Below are 10,370 nucleotides of genomic sequence, written 5' to 3'. Positions count from 1 at the left end.
AGGGGGCGGGGTCTGCGGCGTCCGTGGGCGCCCCCCAGTGGCGCAGGAGTTTGGCGCCTCACGGAGTTTGCCGCTCGCACCGTGACTGATGCTGTGAGAGACGCGCACTATGCTGGCGACGCTGACGAGGGTGGCAGCTCTGCGCAGAACCGGCCTCTTCTCCGGCTGGGGCGGCAGGAGGGGGCTGTGGACTGGTCGCCCGCAGTCAGGTACCCTCCGAGATTCGGTCTGGGCGGCTAAAGGGACCCCCATCCCAGCGTGCTCCCCGGGGCGCTCTGAGGAGAGCAGGCGCGGTCTGCTGAAGTCTCTGCTGACCCCGCAGCCCCTCCGGTGGCTTTGCTCGCCTCCCTGCGTCCCCGCTCCGTGGGCCTCTGGCCGGCCTGCCCCGCTCTGGCCGCCTCGGGGTCGCCCCTGCCCCACGCGTTGCTGGGACCCAGGACTCGGGGCGCGGTGGGGTCCGGCCATGCACGTCCCGCGGCTCGCGCTTGGCGTCTCTTTACTCCTATCCTCTCATATGCCAAGTTTAAGTAACTTCGAAAATGCACACCCAGCAGCATTTCAGAAAGACTTGAGCCCGCTGCTTTGAGCAACTTGCAGGGGCAAAGGCTGTGCTGACAAAGGCTGGACTCCTATCTCCCCTTCTTTGCAGTTCTTGCCAAATGGAAGTGAGTTAGGGAGGAGATTAGGAGGCAGAGATACTGATTTAAAAAAAAAAAAAAAAGCAAAATGTGGCCAAAACTTTTAAAATATGGATTATTTCACGAACTTCTAGTTATAAAGAAGTGTGATAGTTCAAGAATGACACTTACTGTACAATAAAAGACGCCTTTGTACAGTTACCTGTCGCAGACTTTTATTTAGAGGTTGAAATTTAACTTTGCTACAGTGTTACAGAACTTTCTTTACTCCCTCTGAATTTGAGAATGGTAATCCACTATGAATCTTAGAAGCATTAGTTTTTTTTTTTTTTTGAGATGGAGTCTCACTCTTTTGCACAGGCTGGAGTGCAATGACACCATCTCGGCCCACTGCAACCTCCACCTCCCAGGTTCAAGCGATTTTCCTGCCTCAGCCTCCTGAGTAGCTGGGATTACAGGCATGTGCCACCATGCCTAGCTAATTAGCTAATTTTTATATTTTTAGTAGAGATGAATTTCGCCATGTTGGCCGGCCTAGTCTCGAACTCCTGAACTCAGGTGATCCACCCTCCTTGGCTTCCCAAAGTGTTGGGATTTCAGATGTGAGCCACTGCACCCAGCCAACTATGAATCTTGAAATCAGTTGTAGGATACAGGATTTTTTTTTTTTTCCTTGGGAGATGGAGTCTCACTCTGTTGCCCAGGCTGGAGTGCAGTGGCATGATCTTGGCTCACTACAACCTCAGCCTCCCGGGTTCAAGCAATTCTCCTACCTCAGCTTCTCGAGTAGCTAAGATTATAGGGATGCACCACATGTTTGGCTAATTTTTTTTGTATTTTTGGTAAAGACGGGGTTTCACCATGTTGGCGAAGGTGGTCTGGAATTCCTGGGCTCAAGTGATTTGCTCTCCTCAGCCTCCCACAGTGCTGAGATTTCAGGCATGAGCCACCACACCCGGCCTAGGATGCAGAATCTTAAAGAGCTTTAAGACTCATTAAATTATAGCCTAATGGGTAGCCTGGACCTGTGATTTCCATTCACCCTCTTGTAGTTGCTACTCCTTACTGTCTCTTTGACATGTTCTGTGACATCTCAAGCTGATGAGTGTGCTATCTTCTCAGCTTCTATCCTCCTTGATGAATGGAGACACGCACAGTTTTTTTGTTTATTCTATGAATATATTCTATGAATTGAATTTTGTGAATTCAATTCATTACATTTGGTTTCTTCTGTAGATAAAAGTCGTAGAGTTGGCCGGGCGCGGTGGCTCACGCCTGTTATCCCAGCACTTTGGGAGGCCGAGGCGGGCGGATCACCAGGTGAGGAGTTCGAGACCAGCCTGGCCAAGATGGAGAAACCCCGTCTCTACTAAAAATAAAATAAAAAAAAAAGTCGTAGAGTTAAGGTAGAATATTGCTACTAAAGCTTAGTGATACAGTTAAGGCCTGAAGACTCCAGCCTATCCACTTTATTATATACAGTAGTCGGCCGGGTGTGGTGACTCATGCCTGTAATCCCAGCACTTTAGGAGGCTGAGGTGGGTGGATCACCTGAGGTCAGGGGTTTGTGACAGCCTGGCCAACATGGTGAAATCCCATATCTAGTAAAAATACAAAAAAATTAGGTGGGCATAGTTGTGAGTACTTGTAATCTATCTCAGATGCTTGGGAGGCAGAAGTAGGAGAATCGGTTAAACCTGGGAGGTGAAGGTTGCAGTGAGCTGACAATTACAATCATGCCATTGTGCTCTAGCCTGAGCAACAAGAGGGAAACTCTGTCTCAAAAAAAAAAAAATGAAAAAAACAAAACAAAACAAAAACCTCTAGTCTTCTGTTCAGCCAGCTCTGTGAGAATTACTCTTTCTGGATAGCAGTTCCCCTGTCTTGATGAATCGGCTGTGTCTAGGCATCAGGCAAGGTGAACCCCTTGGGCGGTTACATTCCTAGGCTTTAGCCTGGGAATTACCATGTATATGATGGTGAGTTCAGGGTAAAAGAGATGAAGAGAAAGGGAGAAAGTTTTATTTTGGATTACCTGGAGGTAGAAAAGTGAAGACCTGGAGGTGGCTTCCAGTAGTGTGACCTGAGCACAGGAGGCCAGTGGAGTGCTGGAGCTGAAAGCTTCTGTGTGGCCACCTGACATGTCCTTTTCACTGGCTTCAGCTGCCTTTTTTAGAAGATGAAAATTGTATTCACAGTAACTATGAGCTCCTTAGGTGCAGAAACTGAATTAGTGTTAAACACTGTTATGTATGCCTGACATGGCACAAGGACATATTTCCTATATGATATTTCCAAGATCTTTCCTCATGGCCATCCTTGGATTCCAGAGCCTGGGACAGTGTTAGGGATCTTGGAAGCACGGCCAACATGTCTGACATTCAAGAAGCCACTAACAGCTCCTAGTTGTAAAACTGCATGAGAACCAGATGTCTGTACAAGTGACAGAAAGTGACCTCAGAAATGAGTCTCAGCTTCCTCAAGTCACTGTGTAACTGCCCAATGCGTTCATTTTGCCCAGTGGCCCAGATACAGTTTAATTTATGCATAGCCAGCTGTACAAGAGACCAGAGGTTTATTACTCCAGTCAGTCTTCCTGAGAATTTGGAGACTGGGGTTTTTTAAGGATAACTTGGCAGGTTGGGGGCCAGGGAGTAGGGAATGCTGACTGGATGGGTCAGAGGTGAAGTGATAGGGGGTCAAAGTGGGTTTGTTTAGCTGTCTTTTGTTTCTGAGCCAGATTATTGGTCTGGGTGGCAGCAGTTGGTGCATCAGAATGCAGGGTCTAGGAAATATCTTCAGCACCAATCTTAGGTTTTATAGCAGTGATGTTATTCCTAGGAGCAATTGGGAAGGTTTAGAATCTTATAGCCTCTAAGTGCATGACTCCTAAACCATAATTTCTAATCTTGTGGCTAATTTGTTAGTTTTACAAAGGTAGTCTGGTCCCCAGGCAAGTAAGGGGTTTGTTTTGGGAAAGGACTTTCATTGGCTTTGTTTCAAAGTTCAACTTTAAACTAAGTTCCACCGAAAGTTAATTCAGCCTATGCCCAGGAATAAACAAGCACAGCCTGGTTAGAATCAAGATGGAGTCAGTTAGGTCAGATCCCTTTCACTGTTGTAACTTTCTCACTGTTTTAGTTTTTGCAAGGGTGATTGCAGCTATTGGAGCCAGCTTTGAGCAAACAGCTGTGGCTGAAGTGAGAGACAAATTGGGGTCACCGTGCAATCAGCAGAGACCATGGCAAGATACATTTTGTCATTTCAGTGAAAATTTGGCTCAAGGTTATTGTCCAAGATCAGTTGATAACTTATTTGTGGTTGTTCAAGAGTTTCAAGATTACTAGTTTAGAAAAACAAAGAAATTCTAAAGAATTTTGAAGACTTAGCTGGAAAACTCCCATTGTCAAACACTTTACTTATAAAGGAAATTAATGTTGATTTTAAGGGGGAAAAACCCCAAAGCTCAAAAAGATAATTGAGAATTCAGGTAAAGGGACGGTTGATGATGGACAAGAAGTCAAAATAGATGAGGGAGATGTTAAGAGTTCATTCACTACAATGGTTTTGTTGTTGTTGTTTTGTTTTGTTTTGTTTTTTGAGATGGAGCATTGTTATCTAGGCTGGAGTGCAATGGCGTGATCTTGGCTCATTGCAACCTCTGCCTCCCAGGTTTAAGCGATTCTTCTGCCTCAGTCTCCCAAAGAGCCAGAATTACAGGTGCCTGCCACCTGGCTAATTTTTGTATTTTTAGTAGAGACGGGGTTTCACCATGTTGACCAGGCTGATCTTCAACTCCTGATATCAGGTGATCTGCCTGCCTCGGCCTCCCAAAGTGCTGGGATTACAGGCATGAGCCACTTTGCTCTTGTCTCTCAGACTGTAGTGCAATGACAGGATCTCGGCTCACGGCAACTTCCGCCTCCTGGGTTCAATCAATTCTCCTGCCTCAGTCTCCTGAGTAGCTGGGATTACAGGCACCCGCCACCATGCCCAGCTAACTTTTGTATTTTTTGTACAGACAAGGTTTCACCATGTTGGCCAGGCTGGTTTCCAATTCCTGACCTCAGGTGATTCGCCTGCCTCGGCCTCCCAGAGTGCTGGGATTACAGGCATGAGCCACTGTGCCCGGCCACTACAATGTTGTAGATTCACACATCTTAGATTATTGTGAAAATCCAGCCATCAAAGGAGATAGCAACATTAGTAGGTGATGATTTGGCATCTTGCAAAGATGAGACTGATGAAAGCAAAAAAGAAGAAACTAAGCTTCAAGTGTAAAGTTTAGAGTCATGTGCAACAGAATAAGAGAGAAACATTGCTTTACCTCAAATGAGGCTGGAAGAGATTCTGGGGGTGACTTTCAAGACTTTTTTAAGTTGAAGGCCAACACAAACAACTTTGATGTTGCAATTTCTTTGAATATCCATGATGATGAAATCATTGTGGGCATTGCATTGACTAAAGTGAGTCTCCACTGAAGACGTATCACATATTTTAGACCTATGAACTCTTTTGTACCTATCAACATTTTGGACCTATCAGCTCTTGCCCCTGGGATACCCAGCCTCTGTGGTCCTCTACCTTAGTTACAATAGTTGATCCAATGTGTGGAACAGGGGCAATACTAATAGAAGGGGGGTACTGAATGTGTTCATGTTATCATACTGCTGGTGATACTAAACCCCTGGTTGTGAATAGAGCAGCAAACAACATCGCATCTTTACTGACTTGGTCAAATATAAAAAGGCTAACCATCTGGGAGCTTGCCCATAGATGCTGTTCAATGGGATATCTGCAATCTGCCATTGAGAACTGGCTCTGTGGATATTATTGTAGCAGATTAGCCATTTGGAAAAAGGATGGGATCCAAGAAGAGAAACTGGAACCTTCATCCAGCTTGCCTACAGGAGATGAGACGTATCTCTGTACACCTACAACAGGCCATGCTGTACAGTGTACTCAGGATGTGAACTGCTTTACCAAAGCATTATCTGGCATGTGCTGTGTATGGTGAAAAGTGGATACAGTTCGGGTGAACATTGGGGGCCTTTGTGCTGCAGTTTGTGTTTTGAAATGTATATCTCAAGCTTTTGTTCATCCTTTAGAACAAGATGGAGAAAGAGGAACTCTGGTAATGCAAAGATTGAAGATGACTAATATAGTACTTGTACTTCTCAACATTGGAAATATCAGCATGGAGAACTTGCTTTGAGGGCAATAATATTAACAGAAGTGCAGTCCGCACTCTTTAAACTCGTTCAGAGCTCTTCACCCTAGTTGGCAAAAGATGTAAATGTAATGTAATGGAATTGAAAAAGTGTTATGAGAAAGCAGAGCTTTTCCTTAACACTGTTTTGCATTTTGGGCAGTATTTTGCTTAAAATGGTTTTAAAGATGCCTAGTGAAAAACCTAGTGAAATGCTCTGAGAGTTGGGTGTAGAACATTTTGTTTTCAGGCTTAAATTTTTTTTTTTTTTTTTTTTTTTTTTTTTGAGACGGAGTTTCACTCTTGTTACCCAGGCTGGAGTGCAATGGCACGATCTCGGCTCACTGCAACCTCTGCCTCCTGGGTTCAGGCAATTCTCCTGCCTCAGCCTCCTGAGTAGCTGGGATTACAGGCACGCGCCATCATTTCCAGCTAATTTTCTGTATTTTTAGTAGAGACGGGGTTTCACCATGTTGACCAGGATGGTCTCGATCTCTCGACCTCGTGATCCACCCGCCTCGGCCTCCCAAAGTGCTGGGATTACAAGCTTGAGCCACCGCGCCCGGCCAGGCTTAAATTTTTTTTTAAAAAAAATTATAGTTTTTAAAATTTTACAGTTTTTAAATATTATGTTTTTTTTTTTTTTTTGCAGGGGCGGGGGGATTATAGGTGTAAACCATGGCACCTGACCTATTTTCAGGCTTTTTAGCCTGTTTTCCATTGGGCCAAGTGCAAAGATACTCTGGTCTAAAGGAAAGGCAAATAACATAATTACATCTTAGGCCACTTTCATTGCCTATGAATCTTTGCTATTCATTTGTTCAAATTCTTTTTTTTTTTTTTTTTTTTTTTGAGACGGAGTTTCGCTCTTGTTACCCAGGCTGGAGTGCAATGGCGCGATCTCGGCTCACCGCAACCTCCGCCTCCTGGGTTCAGGCAATTCTCCTGCCTCAGCCTCCTGAGTAGCTGGGATTACAGGCACGTGCCACCATGCCCAGCTATTTTTTTTTGTATTTTTAGTAGAGACGGGGTTTCACCATGTTGACCAAGATGGTCTCGATCTCTTGACCTTGTGATCCACCCGCCTCGGCCTCCCAAAGTGCTGGGATTACAGGCTTGAGCCACCGCGCCCGGCCTTGTTCAAATTCTTTAACTATACCTCAAGAAGTGAAGTATAACATTTTGTGAACAACGTTTGCCCCATAAGATGAAATCTCGCAAGTCCTATAGGAAAGTTTACCATCTGCCTTAAAAATTAAAATGCACATCTATTATTCAGAACTAAAATAGAGGACTAGGATTTATCAAAGGGATTGCAAAAATACTGTTAGTTGTAGCATAGAGCATTACTATTTGTAGATAGCAGAGGCTGGCGCAAAAAATTGGGATTACAGACATGAGCCACTGTGCCTGGACTAGGATAATGAAGATTTTAGTGCCTTGTCTTAAAAAAAAACACTACACTTGGAAGCCCAATATACAGGAGCAAATGGGCTGCATTCAGAGTAGGAATTGGCGTCCCAGAACCCTGCTCACTGTACTCCTATTTTAACTACCCCTCTACCCACTTACCACCACTAAAGAGGCTTCTGAGGGTACTACTGAGGAATTCCCAAGGCTCTACAGAAATGATCTGAAAGCCACTATTTTAGGTAGGTGTCAGGGATTAACAAGTGCTACAAATAGAAATCTATGATTAGTTTTACTATGTATTATTAAGAAGCAGATATTGGCTTGGCATGGTGGCTCATGCCTCTATTCCCAGCACTTTGGGAGGCCGAGGCAGGCAGATCACTTGAGATCAGGAGTTTGAGAACAGCTTGGCCAACATGGTGAAACCCCTGTCTCTACTAAAAATAGAAAAATTAGCCAAGCATGTTGGTGCATACCTGTAATTCCAGCTAATCAGGAGGCTGAGGCAGGAGAATCGCTTGAACTCAGGAGGCAGAGGTTGCAATGAGCCAGGATGGCACCACTGCACTTCAGCCTGGGTGACAGAGCAAGTCTCTGTCTCGAAAAAAAAAAAAAAAAGCTGGGTGCGGTGGTTCATGTCTGTAATCCCAGCACTTTGGGAGGCCGAGGCGGGTGGATCACGAGGTCAAGAGATCGAGACCATCCTGGTCAACATGGTGAAACCCCATCTCTACTAAAAATACCAAAAATTAGCTGGGCATGGTGGCGCGGCCTGTAGTCCCAGCTACTCGGGAGGCTGAGGCAGGAGAATTGCCTGAACCCAGGAGGTGGAGGTTGCAGTGAGCTGAGATCGCGCCATTGCACTCCAGCCTGGGTAACAAGAGTGAAACTCCATCTCAAAAAAAAAAAAAAAGAAAAAAGAAAAAGAAAGAAGAAGAAAAGGGTAAATATTTTCATGTTTCTGCATGGTCAGGGCTTTCTGAGCATAGAAAAATAGAACCTGGGTTAAAGGATAAGCCTTGGAAGTTAAAAGATGACTTAAGGGATATAAAACCTAGAACGTTGGAAATATTCCAAGATTATAAACCCAGTCATGCTTATCTTACCTTCTCCTGGAGACGTTTATATTCCAAAGAGTAGGAACTCAGGGATCTTCCCCTTTTCTTCCCAAGGAGAATTTGCTTACCAAAGGTAGATTAGCTTTCTTTCTCTTTCTTAGGCGAAGGTGGCAGCTGGGCAGTTATCCTGTATAAATTTACAGATTCAGAATTTTGGGATTCTTCTCCTGTGGTTCAACCCTTACCAATCAATGGGTTTTTATTGCATTGTTTATAGGGTATTAGGTATGGGGAGATGATGTTATTTCTTGACTTAAGTAATTATAACTCTGATCTCTGCTGCAGAAACTTTGTGTTTACTTTCAGGTTACAAGAATGAATAAATATAGAGATTAAAAACTTAAATATTTTTAATGTAATAATGTGAAACACTTCTTAGGGGATATACTTAATATCCTTCTATCCTCTGGATGGTTAACTTCAGGATGGCCAGTTGAAGAAGACTGAACATCTATGAAATTTTTCCTTTGTCTTGTTTACTTTGGTTGTGAATTCTATAACTGTAGATTGATTTATAAAATCTATAAATTGATACCATTTTGCACCCTTCCACATACCAATTCCTAGTGATTTTCAAATCCTAAAATTTGAAAAGCAATTCTTTGCATATTTTAAGTCGATATTTTAAAGTTATCATCATTTATGTAAATTTTATACTGTAAACTAAGGTGAGAGTAAGAGCTGGGCTATGTTAGGAATCTGCTTTCCTTTGCGTAGTAGAAGGCTTACCATGAAGAAAGGCTCGTTTATAGTTTGATCAATTGTAGGAAAGAATACCTGTGGAAGTTGAAAATCTGGAAATTGATTTATTGAAACAATTCATGTATCTCTTAGACAAGTATTTTTTCCCTTTTTATTAGACAGGGTCTTACTCTGTTGCCCAGGTTGGAGTCCAGGGGTGCCATCATAGTTCATTGCTGTGACTTGCTGGGCTCAAGTGATCCTCCTGCCTCAGCCTCCTGAGTAGGTGGGACCACAGGTATGCATCATCATTCCCAGATAACTTTTTTGTATTTTGTTTTTATTTTGGTAGAGATGGCGTCTTGCCATGTTGCCCAGATTGGTCTCAAACTCCAGGGCCCAAGCAATACTCCTACCTCGGCCTTCCAAAGTGTTGGGATTACAGGTGTAAGTCACCTTACCCAGGCTTAGGGAAGTCTTTCCATATTCCAGTTTTGAAGATTGCCACTAAAAGGACAGTGAAAACAGTGTACCCTGAAATAGACTTCCTAGTTGTTGAGAGTGTGAACTCATTCAAAACTCACGCTGCCTCTGATGCCTGGCATCTTTATTGGGCAGGACTGGTTGGGTTGTGCTGCAGTATAAATTAGCCCAATCTCAGCAGCTCATTAAAATAAAAACATCTTTCTTGTCTATGTAGCTGTACTATTTAAAATTTGTGGGCTCTAAGGGGGGTAGAGGCCTGGAGGATTATATGGGGTGTTTTTAAAGGTCAGAGTTGGAACTGGCTTTTATTATTTTTGCCTGTGTTTCATTGGCAATATCCCAGTCATTTGACTCCAACATAATTCCAAGAGAAGCTGGAAAACATAGAAAGAACAATGAGATTTGGGATTGGCACTGACTTGTACTTTGGTTGTGACATGCTTTACTCATGATTCCAAACCTTTTCTTCTGGCCTTTTTGTACCGTACTTTCTGTAAATTTCTCAAGTTTTAGTTAAAATAGTAGTGTTAGTTGGGGGTGGTTGCTCACACCTGTAATCCCAGCACTTTGAGAGGCTAAGGTGGGCAGATCATGTGGTCAGGAGATAGAGACCATCCTGGCTAACACGGTGAAACCTCATCTCTACTAAAAATACGAAAAATTAGCCAGGTATAGTGGCACGTGCCTGTAGTGCCAGCTACTCAGGAGGCTGAGGCGGAGGCGGGAGAATCACTCCAACCTGGGAGGGGGAGGTTGCAGTGTGCTGAGATTGCGCCACTGCACTCCAGCCTGGGTGACAGAGCAAGATGCCATCTCAAAAAAAAA

At 43.9% G+C, this 10,370-nt stretch overlaps 1 protein-coding gene and 1 pseudogene across 11 annotated transcripts in view; both read left to right on the top strand.

Annotated features, from left to right (window-relative positions):
• The first annotated feature begins 59 nt into the window (after window positions 1-59).
• Window positions 60-10,370, top strand: part of SUGCT (succinyl-CoA:glutarate-CoA transferase) — an 858,466-nt gene continuing 848,155 nt past the window's right edge. For 10 of the 11 annotated variants that reach the window (XR_012512230.1, XR_012512232.1, XR_012512231.1 and 7 more), the window contains exon 1: window positions 60-209. Coding sequence is in view for 4 of the 11 variants with exons in the window: in XM_074379788.1 (XP_074235889.1) it covers window positions 110-209 (100 nt within the window). In the remaining 7 variants the exon portion in view is untranslated. Of the gene's footprint in view, window positions 210-9,238; window positions 9,358-10,370 lie in introns of all 11 variants that reach the window. The other variant, XM_074379790.1, reaches the window with a different exon arrangement.
• LOC104651823 (tRNA (guanine(6)-N(2))-methyltransferase THUMP3-like) lies at window positions 416-6,674 on the top strand (annotated as a pseudogene).

Source organism: Saimiri boliviensis, chromosome 10, assembly GCF_048565385.1.
Source record: "Saimiri boliviensis isolate mSaiBol1 chromosome 10, mSaiBol1.pri, whole genome shotgun sequence".
In the NCBI taxonomy this organism is placed as follows: domain Eukaryota; kingdom Metazoa; phylum Chordata; class Mammalia; order Primates; family Cebidae; genus Saimiri; species Saimiri boliviensis.
The sequence above is the reverse complement of the archived record's forward strand: the minus strand, read 5'-3'. Positions and strand labels throughout refer to the sequence as shown.